Genomic DNA, 19278 nt, shown 5'->3' on the forward strand with positions numbered 1-19278 from the left:
CCAGAACGCGCGTTTTATCCTGTTTTGGACTCGTCAACTGGATGTAACTGTATCTCAGAGTTGATGTTCACTCTGGGACTCTAACCCAGTACCCTTCGCTTCAAACGCCATCGCGTTATCCACTCAGCTACTAAGTCCTGATAGTCCTAGATTCCAGTGCCAGCCATTATCCATCTTTGCTTACAATGATTGTGAATTAAGGCTATATCGAGGCAATACGCACAGTATGCATATATGCCAATTACAGACTGACCAGTTGCAGTCCTAAACATCAATGGGAGGATTCAAACAAACAATACTAAGTGAATTCAAACGTCACCTTATTACACAACCAAGTGGCTATCAGGGTACAGTAGCTGAGTGGATAACGCGATGGCGTTTGAGTCGAACGGTACTTGGTTCGAGTTCCAGAGCGAAGATCAATTCTGAGATGCAGGTACATCCTTCTGACGAGTCCCAAATAGGACGAAACGCTCGTTTTCTTCTTTTTTCAAAAAATCTCTTGTTGAAGAGATTAAATCGAACTAAATTGTTGTATTATTTTATAAATAAAAACAATTGTTTGTTGATTGAAGATATTCACATATGATGGTTAGAATTAGGTGATTCATTGTAAACTACATAATGAGAATAATGGAGAGACTATAATTTATGGACGAACCAATCAAATTTAGTATAATAAGTCTTGAATTTCGGTGCGAAATTCACTCACCCATTTGGCCAAATAGTGTCTTGATAATTTAGCTGTTGTCATTACCTGGTGAAAACCTTAAATTTAATCCCTACCCCTAACCATCAACTGTAAATCACAATCCTTATCCTTCACATAGGTTTAAAATCTTCATTTTTCGACATTAAGCGAAGATTGTAGATTGTTTCGTATCAAATATCTCATATTCATATATAGGGGAATAGAAAAAATAGGGTCATGAAACATAGAAAAATAAAATAATTAAATACTACTAAATAAGGGGGGTTTTTGTGGAGATTTTTAGTAATTTTTATGTATAGTTGAAATCAGGAGTAATGAGGAGTCCCACAATAGGACGAAACGGCCGTCCAGTGCTTCCACGTTTTCCATGGTAGTCTAGCTTCAATTGACTCATGATTTCAACTATGAAAATACTGGAATCTCCAGAAAACCCCTTCTGATCAACAAATTAATTATAAATCAACTTGTAGTGAACATCAACACAGGTGGGGACAATCGAATGTATTTGACACGAGAGTACAGACTATCTCACTAAAATCCGACAACCATACAGTAAATAGTTGATTTGTAAACTATCAATCAATTGTCTCAGTCTTGACCATTCCTTCTGCATATATCAGTCCATAGTCTTTGAATATTATTGTTCATGCATTTTCATACCAATTGAGTTTGGTTTCCGTTCTTTCCTTATCAATCTTCTACTAAAATACATTCTATGGCCGACCATCGTTAGACACTACTTGTGGGGATATAAGTAGCTCACACCACAGCATTAATGTAATAATTTATGCTAACTGACAATTATGAGACAGATTAGAAATGAAAATTGTTTAACATCTTTGATGAGAACACAACTAATTCCGGTATATTACATTATTTATTTATTTAAACACATCAATATTGGTACAAAGAGGCACCAGATATATATGTGCCACACAAATCTCATTTGATCTGTTTGAGGGCTGTGATATTTCCCGGGTGCCGAAACCGAAGCAGGTGGTTTTCTAAGGGAGCCATACCCGGAGCTTTTGACCTAAAGGTCTGATCCACAAGGCAGTGGAGCATCGTAAGGAGATGAAGTCCCATTGTGGCCGGTGACCAACGATTGATTCATACGCTATTTGTTCCCTCAGGATATTAGAGCCAATGTGCACCATTTGTTTGGAATCAGGGTTTTCCAATTCCCCTAGATGGACTTACCGTGTTCACCAACCCGGTTAAATCGCCGGACATTCAATTTTCGTCCTCTCAATTTCGTAAACAGCAGTAATGCCACGAGAAGGTAGTGAGTAGGACTTCCGTGGCAGAGGCTATTACGCGTGACCATGTGAGAGTATTTCGAGAGGGAAAGCAGACTCTCCCCACTCTCGGCCGTACCAGAGCATTTGGAGGCGGTATAATACATACTTTATTTAATAAAGAACTACTTTAAAAAGATTCCTTGTTGATGTTCAGGAATGAGTTAATAAAATGGAAAAATGAAAGTCACTGTGATCGACAAAATAAATGACTCCTGATGAACAATTTTATGACTTTTGTGACATAGTGAGTAACGCGCTCTGGTTGTTAAAAAGATTTTCCTGGTTCAAATCCTAGTATAAACATAGTCATTCAAGTATTGGCATTTCAATAAGAGACATGGTAAATCTGGAACAATTATAGGAGGTTTATTGAGAATAGATAAACCAAGCGACTTTCGCTTCGAACACTATCGTACTATTCAAATAGCTACCGAGCCCAGATAGTCGCTTCACTTATGCAATAAATACGAGTTTTAATTCAATTTGAAATGTTTTGATTATTCCTCTGTCGATAATTTGACTGGAATTTGAACAGTCATGATTTGTCATGTGTACATCCTGTGCGGATTGCCTTAATATAGCCATTATGAAATAATTTAACACAGAATAGATAGTATATGGCTAACAGTGGAATCCAGAATATGCATTTCGTTCTATTTGAAACTCGTCAGCTAGATGTGCCTGCATCTCAAAGTTGATGCTGCTAGCCACATTTCATTAGTCTATATAAACTTATGTCATAATGGCCATATCAAAGCAATCCTAATAGGATACGAATGCATCAATCAAAACTGATCAAATTTTAGTCAAAAATTATCAACAATTAATTAATTTTATAAGATAGTTGAAATTATAAGTCAATTGAAGCTAGACCACTAAAGAAAACCTGGAGGCACTGGACAGCCGTTTCGTCCTATTGTTGGACTCTTCAGCAGTGCGCACTCACGATCCCGCCTCACGAGATTCGAATCCAGGACCTACCAGTCTCGTGCCAGATCACTAAACCGATAGACCACTGAGCTGGCTGGCATCCAACGGTGTTAATGTCTAACTTCAACCAATCCACGAAGTTTTGAGCAGGTGTTTACCAATTGTCTTCAGAGAGTCGTTATCTCACAACAGACCTGGTATAACTCCACTGGTCACTGCTTCTCACTAGAACTCCAGGACATGTATCTATGAAAATACTGAAATCTCCACAAAAACCCCTTCTAATTTTATAAGACTATCTATTATGCAAATTATTTAACCATCTAGTTATAATATCCCCATACCTTTTAATATGTTTACCTATTCCTGGTTTCATTTTAGCTCCACTGTAACAATTATTTTAAGAAGATACATCGCTGGACCTAAACTAATAAATCGTCCCTTATATCCAGTAGCTGAATCAACTAGAAAAACAATCAATTTCTTATGTTATTCAGGAGAAGTGGTTCTTACAGCATCTATTGAAAAACCAGTAAATGTTATTTTTTATATTCCACTTTGTTTTCTAAGTAATATAGTTCCCTTAGTATTGTTTGTTTGAATCTTCCCATTGATGTTTAGGACTGAAACTGGTCAGTCTGTAATTGGCATATGTGCATACTGCGAGTATTGCCTTGATATAGCCTTAATTCGCAAGCATTGTAAGCAAAGATGGATAATGGCTGGCAGTGGAATCCAGAACGCGCGTTTTATCCTGTTTTGGACTCGTCAACTGGATGTAACTGTATCTCAGAGTTGATGTTCACTCTGGGACTCTAACCCAGTACCCTTCGCTTCAAACGCCATCGCGTTATCCACTCAGCTACTAAGTCCTGATAGTCCTAGATTCCAGTGCCAGCCATTATCCATCTTTGCTTACAATGATTGTGAATTAAGGCTATATCGAGGCAATACGCACAGTATGCATATATGCCAATTACAGACTGACCAGTTGCAGTCCTAAACATCAATGGGAGGATTCAAACAAACAATACTAAGTGAATTCAAACGTCACCTTATTACACAACCAAGTGGCTATCAGGGTACAGTAGCTGAGTGGATAACGCGATGGCGTTTGAGTCGAACGGTACTTGGTTCGAGTTCCAGAGCGAAGATCAATTCTGAGATGCAGGTACATCCTTCTGACGAGTCCCAAATAGGACGAAACGCTCGTTTTCTTCTTTTTTCAAAAAATCTCTTGTTGAAGAGATTAAATCGAACTAAATTGTTGTATTATTTTATAAATAAAAACAATTGTTTGTTGATTGAAGATATTCACATATGATGGTTAGAATTAGGTGATTCATTGTAAACTACATAATGAGAATAATGGAGAGACTATAATTTATGGACGAACCAATCAAATTTAGTATAATAAGTCTTGAATTTCGGTGCGAAATTCACTCACCCATTTGGCCAAATAGTGTCTTGATAATTTAGCTGTTGTCATTACCTGGTGAAAACCTTAAATTTAATCCCTACCCCTAACCATCAACTGTAAATCACAATCCTTATCCTTCACATAGGTTTAAAATCTTCATTTTTCGACATTAAGCGAAGATTGTAGATTGTTTCGTATCAAATATCTCATATGCATATATAGGGGAATAGAAAAAATAGGGTCATGAAACATAGAAAAATAAAATAATTAAATACTACTAAATAAGGGGGGTTTTTGTGAAGATTTTTAGTAATTTTTATGTATAGTTGAAATCAGGAGTAATGAGGAGTCCCACAATAGGACGAAACGGCCGTCCAGTGCTTCCACGTTTTCCATGGTAGTCTAGCTTCAATTGTCTCACGATTTCAACTATACATAAAAAACTACTAAATAACTTTAAATAGATTTAACATCATTGAGGCTTAAGACGTTATGGGTTAACCTGAACTCATTCTTTTTCTAGTTGGCACTCATTGATTGGCGGCCCGCTTGAACATCTGAGCTACTTGCTCCTGTCATCTAGATATTTCAACAAGTTATCTAATTTTCTTTGTCTTAATACATCATTATGACTATTAATCGCACAACCTATTCAGGTGCATTTCTGAAAAGTGTACAACCTTTCTCTGTAAAGGTTACAAAAGGGCCTAATCAGAGATATCGTAGTTGCTTGCATGCAATATTCATTGAAAAGAATGTACATTATTTAGATATCGATTGACTGGATTGCTTACTTCTAACTGGCAATCACTCAAATTCATCTGATAACTTCATTAATCGATTGTCCTATTGTTTAGCATTAAAACAAGGAAATCTAAATAAACTATTATGAAAAGATAGATGGTCTCACTTTTGGACAGATAATGATCATTTAAATATTAAGCAAAGGGATCTCTTTTCAACGAATTTATTATCAAGCTGTACAATCGTTTATATATATGCGAATTTGTTTTGTTAAAGTACTAATTCCGTGAAGAAATATGAACACGAATAACCAAGATGATGTAATAAAAAGATTACAATACTAGATTACGTAATAAGAGTGATAGCAATAGACTTAGTGAATATAATAAGATAGTTAAAATGAATAAAGTGTTTTTATGACAATAATTGAAGGTCATTAAACCTGGAAGCTCTGGAAGGCCGTCTCGTCTTATTATAGGACTCCTCAGCAGTGCACATCGTGAGGTGGAATCGTGGATACGCACTGGTGAGGAGTCCCATAATAGCACGAAACGGTCGTCCAGTACTTTCAGGTTTTCCATAGTGGTCTAGCTTCAATTGATTCATGATTTCAACTATATAAAATTACTAAGATCTCCACAAACCCCATTCTGAGAATAATAATATTAATTAAGGCCATGGTAATGATAACGATAAGACATACTTCTTTTGTACGCATATTTCTTGTTTAAGCTGATGTATGATGAGAACTTCGGCTATATTTAAGAGTTGGATACGAAGAAATCTAGTTAGATTTAGACGAATCCTATAAACAACCTTAAAATGAAACTGTGGATCTGTAGAATGATTACAGTCGATTTGGTGTTCAAGTATAAAACGCCTAACTGCTTTCCTTTCATCCATGTAGAACCAAACTGGGATAGGTTCCCGTATCCGAGTTGAAAGCAAGCGCTGGCTACGGTTGTACAGCTTGATAATGAATTCGTTGAAAAGAGATCCCTTCGCTGAACTTCGTGTTTTTAATGACTATATTTTTAACATATAGAGGTATACATAATACAAATTGTGTATTTCTTTTCTTTTTAATTACATTTTACAGTTATATTACCATGATGAATCAGTCGATGTATTAGTAGTATTGGATAATTATTGTAATTTATCCGTTAGAAAATTACAAATAGCAAGTATGTTCAGAAGATTTTATAATTTGTATATTGAATTAAACTTGTATAGTAATATGTTACTTTTTATCTTCATTCATATAATGAGTAGTATATGTATTTCAAACATCTATGGTTCTCAAAGTCTATATGTAAAAACAGTAATACTTACTTACCGACGCCTGTTACCCCTCGTGGGGGAGTATAGGCCGCCCACCAGTATTCTCCATCCAACCCTGTCCTGGGCAATCTTTCCAGTTGTTATTCATCCTTTTTAATGTCTGCTTCTATTTCCCGGCGTAATGTGTTCTTTGGCCTTCCTCTTTTCCGCTTCTCTTCCGGATTCCAAGTTAGGGCTTGCCTTGTGATGCAGTTTTGTGATTTTCTTAATGTATGTCCGATCCACTTCCAAAGTCATTTCCTAATTTCCTCTTCAGCTGGAATCCGGTTACAAACTAAATCTTAATGAAATATTATCCAAGTTATAATGAAATATTCACTGGTATACAAATTCATAGCAATATGTGCTAAAAACAGCAGACAATAACGGTAACTAAACCTTCAGTTCTTATCGTAACCTATGCTATAAGTAAAATTGTAATTTAAACAGTAAATCACTAATTATATTGTCTTAAGTCAAATGACCGAATGCCTTGATAGGGCCAGGAGTGAGGAGAGTCATCTCTATCTATCCAACTGCTCTCATATGGCCACGCGTATACAATCACTGTCAGGGAAATCCTACTCACTGCCTTCTCGTGGCGTGGTTGTTGTTTATGAAATTGAGCGGATGAAAAACAAATGTCCCGCGCTCTAATCAGGTTAGTGGGTATGGAGGATCCACCTAGGGGAGTTAGAAAAACCTGGTTCCAAAGCAGTGGTGTTCGTGTGGTTCAGGATCCTAAGGAAACAAATGGTGTATGAACCTATTGTTGATCATCAGCTACCATGGGACTGCATCTCCTTACGTTGCTCCATTGCCTTGTAGGTTAGACCTCTAGGTCAAAGGGTAGAGGAATGTCCTCCTAAGAAAACCACCTGCTTTGTTTTGGGCACCCGGACAGTATTTCAGCCGTCACATAAATCGAATGCTGAATTGTGACGCATATCTATTTGGTGCCTTCTTCTACCGATGTTTATGTGTCTAAATAAATAAATAAGTAAATAAATTGTCTTAAGATAATTCTGAAACATAAGTGAGCTTGAAAATAATAGACCTCAGAATTTCATCTAAACTAGTCATTGGGTTTAGAGCTAGAATTACTTCTAGTTTATCTCTGATAATAGAAAAACAGATCTTTCTAGGTCACTGTATTCTTTCTTTCATGGTTTTTGAGCTGATTGCATCTTGGATTGAGTGGGTTTTTAGTTGGACTGTACAAAATTCTATAAAATTCCCTTAGTTTATGTTAATATTGATCGTATAGTTTACTTAGGCAAAATATCAATGTATGCAAGGATTTATAATTACTCTCAGCTTCTCCTGTGGACCTCAATTTTGATAGGTTATTGTTGAACTTTAACTTGCCATTGTGTGCTTCAATTTCAAAATATCATATGCTCACTTGCGACTGACTTTAAGAGATATTTCCTGGAGTTCTAGTAAGAAGCAGTGATCAGTGGAGTTCAACCACGTCTGTTGTAGAGATATTAACTCACTGAAGACATTGGTGATCGGTTGCTCAAACATAGTGGATTGGTTGAAGTTAGACATTAACACCGTTGGATGCCAGCCAGCTCAGTGGTCTATCGGGTAAGTGCTCTGGCGCGAGACTGGTAGGTCCTGGTTTCGAATCTCGCGAGTGCGGGATCGTGGATGCGCACTGCTGAGGAGTCCCATATTAGGACGAAACGGCCGTCCAGTGCTTTCATTTTTTCCCTGGTGGTCTATCTTCAAATGACCCATGATTTCAACTATGAAAATACTGAAATCTCCTCAAAACCCCTTCTGATAAATAAATAAAAGACAATGACAGGTTGAAGTTCAACTATGACCAATCAAGTTTGAGGTATACAGGACAAGCTGTGAGTCATATGTGGAGAAATTTGAACACTTCACTTCTATTTGAAGTTTATGCTGATGATGTTGTTTCGAAGAACAATGAAGGCTTCATGACCAAACTATCCAGCTCAGAGAACAGAACTCTACCAAAATGAGAGTTTTTAATTAATAATTATACTAAATAATTTTTTCAAGTCAGATCTTTTTTGAACAGTTGCCAGATCGAATAGATATCAGTATGAAGGATGTATGATATTGTACATACAGAAAGAAAGATAACATTTACATTTTGGTTTAAGTCCAATGTTTAACTTTCAATATAAAATTATTAGAAAGGTTCAAATTTTTATGTAATAGTTGTTCAGTAAACGTGGACATTCAATAATTCCCAATGTAATATCTTAAATTGATAAAGAATGAACTTTGTACAAAGTGCGCATCCGCGATCACACACGTGGGACTCAAATCCAAGACCTTCGGTTTCGTACATGAACTATTAGCCTCTAAACCATTGAGCTGGCATCCAACAGTGTTAATATTTAACTTTAATTGATCCTTGATCTTGTACAACCCTTCATTCATTGACTAGCTCCATGGCGGATTCCTTGAATTTCTAGTGAGAAGCTATGACGAATGAAGTTCAATTGGTGTCGAATGTGAGACGGTTATCTACCTCAAACAATAGATGAAAAGCTGCGCAAGATCAAGGATTGATTGAAGTCAGACATTAACACCGTTGGATACTGGCTCAGAACTCTAAAGATTAGGCGTTCGTGCGTTCGTGTGCTACTCAGAAGTTTCATACTACGACTAGACAGCTATCCGGTGATTCTTGGTTTTTCAATGATGATCTAACTTGGTTATGTTAGTCAACTAAATGACATTTAAACAATCTCTACAAACATTAATTAATGGTAATAATCATTTTCAGCATCGCATTTATAATTTTCCTACAAGTCTAAAAAGGAATTAAGTGAGGCTGCATAACACCATTACCTGGGGTGTTAGATCTTCATCCTTTATCATCCATATTATCACTACTGTGATATTTTAGATGGAATGATACTCTAAATACTTAAATGAGAAAATTATGCCATTTTGTGTACTCGCTATTATCCGTAGCATTTGAGATAATATAAACTTTCATACTTCATATTTCATACTTTGATATTTCAAATGATAATTATCAATGCTTGTTTAACTTTGAATATGTTGTTATACTATCGTTCAATCGTAGCATGACACGTTCATATACTAGAAAGTCCTATCAAGCTCTGATTGGATGGAATCATTTTAGTTCCTTTAGAATCGTTGAAGGCTTCGTCGAAGCCGTCCCAACATGTACATTAGTCACAATTGATTGATCACTGAGTAGTGATCAATATCATGCACGTCAAGTCCTTCTTAGTGCTGATCGAATGCTATCGATCAAGTTGCAATGTTGCCACTAGTCTAGGTGGCTAAACACTACGTGCATTATGTCAGAGACGTTACAACTGAGCTACTTGGGCCGTGACATGGGATAGAATCCGTTAGGGAACACCAGTTCTCTCAAGATTACAGATACACCTTGCTGATGAGTGCCAAGTAGCACGAAACTCGGGTCCAGGGTTTCCTGTTGACCACCTCCATCCAACATCAGTTAATATGTTTTAAATAATTATATATAACCAAAAAATAGGACAGTTTCTTATTTTGAAATATTTTGACACTTATGAATATATGTAGACTGAAGATGGGATTTCACATGAAGATATTATTTACTGATTATTCAGTCTGGAGCAAAAATAACAAATAAACACAAGTTTATATCTACTGTTTTGCAGATTATTATGTTAGGGAAGCCCAGTTATGTTGTAATGTCCATTATATTGAGGATACTAGAAGAGAATCAGTTTATTGAATGAACTGATCAATTACACTAATTACAATCATATATCTTATTGTAATATACAGTAACAATAATGATTGGATTCTCCCTTTTATAACTTAGTGGAATCGATAGGGATTAAAGTAAAAATCTAAATGAATGACACTTCCAGGAATTAATTGAATGTCATACAATGAAAATGAAGGATGGAATATAATTAGTTGAATAAAAACTAAAAATCAGATTTAAAGTAATATATATTTTGTAATAACCTAATATTTAACTAAAAAAGAACTGCGAATTTCTATATTTCAAGCATTTGGTTGGTTATAAGAAGATGATGTAACCTATGTTTGTCAGATTAGTGTAATAGAATTCTAGATATTAATTAATGGGATAATAGATATGTACTAGTTAAGAGTTTCAGCATAAAACAAGTTAGACATCCAGTATCGACTCAGCAGTGTGCATCCACGATCCCGTCTCACAAGATTCGAACCCAGGATCTATCAGTCTCGAGCGCGAGCGCTTAACCTCTAGACCAATGTTGCGAGATAGTAACTCACTGAAGACAATAGTGGATGTGTCGCTCAATTTCGTGGATTGGTTGAAGTTAGATATTAACATCGTTGGATGCCGACTCAGTGGCCTAGTGGTTAAGCGCTCGTGTGCGAGATTGAGAGGTTCTGGGTTCGAATCTCGTGAGGCGAGATCATGAGTGCGCACTGCTGAGGAGTCTCACAATAGGACGAAACGGCCGTCCAGTGCTTTGAGGTTTTCCATGGTGGTCTAGCTCCAATCGACTCATGATATCAACTAGTGAAATTACTATAATATCCACAAACACATTCAAATCTTTATTTAACAAGAAATAAAGACGATTCAGCGTATAGTACTTTTTTACGATGATGTCATTTACTCAAGCAAATTTGGATAGTAGCTGGCAGTGGAAACCAGGTTGTTCGTTTCATCCTATTAAAGATTCGTCGGCTGGATGCATCTGGATTTGAGTTGATGTTTGCCCCCGGAGTCGAACCCAATATCTTTCGTTTCAAACGCCAAGGCATTATCTAGTTAGTCATTGAGTTCAGATAGCTACGTGCTTATGGAAACAAGTGAATTTAATTTCATTTCTATTGGTTCTTATTCAGAATATAAAAATCTAGAATAAAATAGATTATTGCATCAGATAAAATAGTGATTGAAAATTCACTTAGTATTGTTTGTTTGAATCTTCCCATTGATGTTTAGGACTGCAACTGGTCAGTCTCTTATTGGAATATGTGCATACTGTGTGTATTGCCTCGATAGTGTCTTAATTCAAAAGCATTATAAGCAAAGATGATGAACATCAACTCTGAGATGCAGGTACATCCAGCTGACGAGTCCCAAATAGGACGGAACGCACGTCAAACTGGATTCCACTGCTGGCCACTGTCCATCTTTGAAAATGTTTCCAAATTTCTAAAAAACAACAACTACGTAATAGACCAAAACAGACTACACATGGAAGATAACTGTCCACTTAAAAAGTGTTAACAAGCTATTAATCAATTGTTTGGAATTATCAACTATAGAAAGGAAGATATGTGATAATTCAATGACTAATAAAAACGATTATTGAAAGATATTATGGGTTAGAGATAATTGTCCATTTGGTGAATATAAAAAACATAATCATTAAATGATATAACAATAGCTAGTTAATAATTCTGAAGAAATAATGAAAAAGTAATAATAGTATATTAATAAAAAAAGGAAGGCAAAAAGTGGTTATACCTTTTATGAGAAAAGATAAATGGTGGCTAGCAGTGCAGTCCAGAACATGCGTTTTGTCCTATTTGGGACTCGTCAGTTGGATGTGCCAGCATCCCAGGGTTGATGTTCACTCCTCGACTCGAACCCAGTACCGGTCGCCTTAAAATGCCGTCGCCTAATCCACTTAGTTACTGAGTCCTGATAGTCGCTGGGTTGTGAAGTGGAGTGAATTTTAAATTCGGTTTGTATCCAGCTGACGACTCCCTAATAGGGCGAAACATACGTCCTCGATTCCACTGCTAGCTACAATCCATCTTTGTTTGCAATCCTTGTGAATTAAGATAATATCGAGGCTATCCGAACAGGATGCACATATGTCAATAAGAGACTGATCAATTGTGGTCGCAAACACCAATGAAACACATGACTGTTGTTTTATCCTCGTTTCAGAATCCATTTAGAAGCATAATCATAATCAAAATACTTATATATAGTTGCGACCAAGTAATCTTGGATCCAGAAAGTTGTAATTTAATGATAAACCACTCAAATTGTGGACAAATCGATATATTTGTTTATTACGAAATTAAGTGGAAATCGAAAAAAACGTAAAAGTGAAATTGATATTCTAATCAATGAATGGTTGCTATTCTCAAGCGCTGATATGACGATAATTGATTTTTGTTTATGTAATCAACTTTAAAATAGTAATCTTTAGGATATCGGTTATATCAGAATGAGGATTTGTGGAGATTGTGGTTATTTTAACAGTTGAATTCATGAGCCAATCTAAGCTAGATCTGCGTTAAAAGCCTAGAAGAACTGGATGGCCTTTTTGTCTTCGTATAGGATTCCTCAACAGTGCGTACCCACAATCCTACACGTGAGATGTAACCAGTGGTTGGAGACTCTAGGTGACATGGCTCAGAATCGATCACAATGGCGTAGGCGTATACACTCTTTATCTTCTCTTAAACCTAGAGATTAAAATTGCTTCATAACTTTCTTCCTTCCTATACTATATCCTTATATACAACTTATCTTTTATATATTATCACTACTGAATTAACTACTTCTATGAATTCGGTGTTCATCTTGCTGTGCTAACGATGTATGGCAACTTGGACCGATGCACATGTGTGCCTGGTCCTATGTTGTAGCTGACTGACTGACTGACTGAAACGTGGGAATCAAACCAAGAACCTTCGGTCTCCTGCGTAAATGCTTAATCTCTAGACCACTGAACTGGCGTCCAATAGTGTTAGTATCTAACATGATCTTGCATAACTATTACAATTGAAAATTATGTCACCAGAAATATCGTGTCATTCTTTGTTAATAAGACATACATCTAAAACATCTATTACACAAAATATATTCACCTATTTTAATATACTTTTGGATAAATGAATTTCCATTTCAAAATCATATTTTACAGTGGCATGATGCAATTAAAGTTTCAGATATTACAATCTGACTTCCTGTAAACACTTATAATGTGGTTACTTAATTCAAGTGCTAGTAATTACTTAATAATTACCAATGGGAAAATATAAGCAAACGGTACCAAATGAATTTAAACTTCACCCTATTGCAAAAGCTAATGATTATCAGGACTTAGTAACTAAATGGAGAACGTAATGGCGTTTAGACTGAAGGGTACTGAGTCCGAGTCCTAGAGTAAACATCAACTGTGGGATGTAGGTACATCCAGTTGACGAGTCCCAAATAGGATAAAACGCGTGTCCTACATTCCAGTGCTAGCCATCATCCATCTTTGCTTAATAAGCAGTTGTTTTTCAGAATAGTTGAACAGTCTCTCTCTTAATCTTCACCTGTTCGTTTGCATCGTTCTTGAGCTAAAAGTTTGATAAAGATGTTTGTCAATCTTTGTAATATAGATTTGCAGTAGAATTACTTAAAAAGTTTTATTTAGATATCTTAAGTCTTATTTATCAGATTATTAATGTAGAATACTTCCTGGTAAGTTTTCAACTTCATCTTTGCTCCAAAATCTATAGATGTAGGTTAATCATTGTCCCTATTTAAAAAGTCATTTATATTTCTGAAAAGAATTTTCGGTGTGACAAAATTTTTTGAGCAATTTTTGAGCGACAACAAGTTGACATTAAGAGTGTCTATCTACTTACTAGGACTAAACGAGGATTATGAAGCAGTTTGAAGAATAAGGAGGGATACTACCCCTAACTCCGGGTCTGGAAAGTCGGAAAAATGAAAATTTCGCAAATGCGATAAAAATGATCTTGATGGTCTTGCATCACTATTCCGACACCAAACAATGTGTTTTAAGCGTTCTTATGCCCTAACGCTTCAGGTTGGGCTGTTTCGCTTACTACCTTATATGTGTGTTGTATGCAGTATAAGCAATATGGCCATATAGAGCTGAAGGTCTTATGTGAAACCGGAGGTTCGCCATTGAAATTGTGGATGGTTTGGCATTGCTTTGACAAGTTTTGCTGGCTATCCATGTGAAAAGTTGGTTGGCTGGTTAACCGATTTCATTCATACTGGTGGTTGCTTTTCAGTGTTCTCAAGGATCATTGTCATTGGAGCATTGTAAGTCATATCGCCATTGGTAACATTAATGAGTTTGACTGTCGTGTAAGCGGAATGGGTCAACTTTGGCCTGTTTATGCTGTGCATAATTTATTTACGCGATCACTGATCGGAATACTTATACACGGAATGTGAATGTATATATAAACGGTGCGAATGGTCCACCAGGGTATTCGGTACCTGAGTGGTTGCGCCACAGGATTGGGCTGTACTGTTCGGATTGCAGCGAATTTTCTATTATTTCATGATTTTCTGTAGTAGAACAATCAATATTCATCTCATTAACGTTTTACTTTTTTTAGTTGTTCAGGTAACTGAAATGTACTTATTGACAAGAGGAACATATCGGTGTACGATAAGTGAACATTTGTGCAAGTAAGCTATTTTTTTAAAGCATCCTATCTTACTATAAGGTTGTACTAATCTAAATGACTTTAACTAATTTAATTTTAACAAAAAATATTTTATAGTTGAAATAATGAGTCAATTGAAACTAGGCAATCATGGAAAACCTTGAAGTACTGGACGGTCATTTCGACCTATTGTAGGATTCCTCAGCAGTGCGCATCCACGATCCCTTATGATAATTATTATATGCTCACTAGTGACTGACTTCAAGAGATATTTCCTGGAGTTCTAGTAAGAAGCAGTAAACAGTGAAGTTCAACCAGGTCTGTTGTGAGATATCAACTCGCTGAAGACATTGGTGGATGTGCCGCTCGATTTCGTGGATTGTTTGAAGTTAGATATCAACGCCGTTGGATGCTGGCTCAGTGGTCTACAGGTTTAGCGCTCGCGTGCGAGACTGATAGGTCCTGGTTGCGAATCTCGTGAGGCGGAATAGTGGATGGGCACTGCTGAGGAGTCCCACAATGGGACGAAACGGTCGTCCAGTTCTTCCAGGTTTCCCTTGGTGGTCTAGATTCAATTGACTCATGATTTCAATTATTAACTATATGAGACTGTACATTTATTCGTATACATACTTTTGCTTTATACATCAGAAATCATATTGTTATGTCATATTCATAGTCAGAAAATTTTTGCCATGTTCAGGAAATATATATATGGCCGAAATGGTTAGTTATATAATATATGTTTATAGGCCAGGGTAATTTTGCACTGGTTTTCAGGTGAACTAGACACCATCAAGACTTTCACGCAACAACCCTCACAGTACGGCTCAATCCCGTTTAACAGGAGAGCCAGACACTGCTCAGGTTTAACCTAAGCAGTACAGCTCAATCCCCCCATAGGAGAACTAGACACTATATGGGTGTCAACGCTACAATTCGAACAGTACAGCTCAATCCTGTGGCGCGACCACACAGGTATCAAGCACCTTAGTGGACCGAAATAGATAACAATTATATAATAATAAACAGTCATTCAATCTTTAATTCCAATATTCAGAAAAGTACATAAAGTAGAGTCATTATGAGCTATTAAAAAGGAGATAAGTATTGTTTGTTTAAACAAATCACTTTTGTTTATTTAACTCTTGAATCTACTGAAATGGATTATTATGTTATCTACTACTTAAATACTTCTTTCATCATAATTAAATCAACTCACCTCTTTAGACAACCGAGAAAGTTTTTATCTTCAATTTCAAGTATCATCAAATATAAGTTTTTTTTTATAACAAATTAAACAGTCTATTCATCGATACAGTATATTTTAGTTATTATTATTAATACATGGTGTCGTGGTATGAAGAAAGCTGCAAAGGGCTGACTTCTGTTGGTCCTTCACGACTCCCTGGTTGGGGTCCAAGACATGGTGCAACACAGTAGCTGGAGACGTTATTAGATATGGCTCAGAATAGAAGCCAATGGCGATCCTGCTGTAACCTTCTTTTACTTTCTTTATAAAGAGTGGTCATATTTTCCTTAACTGAAAGAGTTCTTCTGGTTGTACATTTCGGTTTCCCCTATCATTACTCTTATTTTTTTTAATATATGCATCTTAACCACTTCCACTTTTCATTCTCATTGTTTTGTGTGGTGTTTGATATTTTATTGTACAGAGAGAATCTTCCTCAAGCTGGAGAACAACAATGGAAGTATACAACAGCATTAGATACTAGTTTTACTGATTCTATATTAAAACAAGGTGTTGCTTTAGAAGGTTATATTAAACAAGAGAAAAATTGGTTAGCTTCATCAACAATATTGAAATTATCTTCAGATTTTGGTGAATGTTTAGAAATGATGCAAAATATTCAAAAAAATGTTGAGGAGTAAGTTGAAATTTTGTTTTTAATTTCATATTTTAATTCAAGTGAATGCAGTTTGAAGTAATTTTTTTATCTTGGATTGACAGGATTTAATGAACCATCAGAACTACGGGAACGGTTGCTCAACTTCGTGGATCGGTTGAAGTTAGACATTAACACCGTTGGATGCCGTTTCAGTAGTCTAGAGGTTAAGTGCTCGCGCGCGAGACCGATAGGTCTTGAGTTCGAATCTCATGAGGTGGGATCGTGGATGCACACTGCTGAGGAGTCCCACAATGGGACGAAACAGCCGTCCAGTTCTTTCAGGTTTTCCATTATGTTTAAGCTTCAATTGTCTCATGATTTCAACCATAAAAAATTACTGACAATAAATAGTTGTTTTATTTTAGTCTGCTACTTCTAATTAATGCCCTACCAAGACTATAAAGATATCAACTCAGGTTAACTTCATCTGAGAAACTTAAACTGGTCAAGTCCAACCATTTGGGAAGCGAAAAAGTCATCGTTGATGGCGTTTATAAATAAACGCATCTCTCAGAGTTACCGTATATAACCATTAAAATCAGAATACAAACTAATCCTAAGCTCTATGACAGAAAAACTTACATTACCACACCAGATATCTCTACATGGTCAAATGAATCAATTCAAAATAAGTAGGAATTAAATACTTTGTACTGCATAAGACTGATAGGTTCTCTTTATTGAAACTTGAAATTTAGGTTTTAAAACACCATAACTATTCTTTCATTACCGTGGCTCTAACTTTCTAATTTTCATACTTAATAATCAGTTATTATGATCATATTGAGATTATGAACCGACCGATTTCAGACCACTACTAAAAACCTGAAAGGACTGGATAACCATGTTGTACTAGCATTGAACTCCTCAGCAGTGCGAATCCATGACCGTGCACACGGGACTCGAGCCCAGGACCTTCGGTTCCACGCGCAAACACAACCTTTTAGGCCACTCAACCGGGAGTCAACGGCGTTAATGTCTAACTTCAACCAATCCGCGATATTGCACGACCACATTCGATTGTATTTAACCGGTTTATGATTTCCATGAAACTCATTCATTTCCACAAACCTTGTACTTTTATGATTGTCCTCAAGTTTTCTTCACTTTCTACATATTCATCGAATGGATAATTACCTTCCATACCTTTTGTATATCAACTATTTACACTTTACTAGTCCATATGAATCATTACATCATTACACCAACTATTCCAGGTACCTGAAGTTTTCAAATACATGATTAGTGACTCCATTTCATCAAACAACATAGATCGAATACAGTCTTATACTTCGTTGAAAACATAGCCACAACATTATCTATGACCTTTAAAAATATGAAATTATGATTTTTAGAGAGACTTTAAAAGCAAATACACAAACTTTGATGTTTATCAGGGTCAACGTCAAATAATTTGACTTATGTGCCGTAAACAGGTACATTTATTCAATTTGTTTGTCTTAATGCCTAGTGAGGTCATTCCACTGACTAATCGAATTGGTTACTTCAATTCTCAACATATTAAAACAGTTCTATCATAATCAGTCAATAATTCCTACTTTGGACCTCTACAATGACCATGATAGAATGTTTGTCCCATTTTCTATGATATTTGTCTGCCCCCAAATGCCCTGGTACGGTCGAGAGTGGGGAGAGTCCGCTCTCCCTCTCCAAATGATCTCACATGTCCACGCCTATATAGCCTCTGCCACACAAGTCCTACTCACTGTCTTCTCGTGGCGGGGTTGTTGTGTACGAAATTGAGAGGACGAAAAGCGAATGTCCGGCTCTTCAACCGGGTTGGTGTACACGGAAAGTCCACCTAGAAGAGTTCGAAAACCCTGATTCCAAACTATTGGTGCACATGGGTTCCAGTATCCTGAAGGAACAAACGGTGTATGAACCAATCGTTGGTGACCGGCTACCATGGGACTGAATCTCCTCACGATGCTCCACTGCCTTGTGGACTAGACCTTTAGGTCAAAAGCTCGGGGTGTGGCCCCCTAAGAAAACTACCTGCTTCAGTCTGGGCACCTGGGCAGTATCACAACCCTCACACAAATCAAATGAGATTTGTATGGCGCATATTTATCTGGTGCTTCCTAGTACCAATATTTATGTGTTTAAATAAATAAATATTCGCATGACTTTCCTATATTGTTAATCACTCACCATACATCAAAAGTGCTTCTAAATATACAATAACACTAACACATTCACGTAATGTTATCTCATTGGTATGTAACCTTTCAAATGTACTTATCATCAATTTCATGTAGATATTCCAATCATAGATGATATGAATCTTGCAATTTTCATGGTTGTATGCTAATTGATACAATCAATATTTTTATGTATACCCTAAGCTAATCATCGTAATACAATGTTTTATAGACCTCTAATGTAAGAGCGTGGTGGAAAAGTTGATAAAAACAATGCTTCTCTCAAACATTGAGTCATAGAAGATAAGTCCCCGATAAGTCCTGGGTTCGAATCTCGCGAGGCGGAATCTTGAATGTGCACTGCTAAGGAGTCCCGCAA

The 19278-nt window shown here is 36.4% G+C and overlaps 1 protein-coding gene across 1 annotated transcript in view; it reads left to right on the forward strand.

Moving 5' to 3' along the window:
• Smp_152280 (hypothetical protein) overlaps positions 1-19278 on the forward strand; it is a gene marked incomplete at both ends in the record, with an annotated part of 43580 nt that overhangs the window by 17262 nt on the left and 7040 nt on the right. The window contains 3 exons of the mRNA XM_018793018.1: positions 13799-13880; positions 14785-14849; positions 16504-16716. Of these exons, the coding sequence (XP_018647573.1) occupies positions 13799-13880; positions 14785-14849; positions 16504-16716 (360 nt within the window). The remainder of the gene's footprint in view (positions 1-13798; positions 13881-14784; positions 14850-16503; positions 16717-19278) is intronic.

Source organism: Schistosoma mansoni, chromosome 1 (genome assembly GCF_000237925.1).
Source record: "Schistosoma mansoni strain Puerto Rico chromosome 1, complete genome".
NCBI classification, from domain to species: domain Eukaryota; kingdom Metazoa; phylum Platyhelminthes; class Trematoda; order Strigeidida; family Schistosomatidae; genus Schistosoma; species Schistosoma mansoni.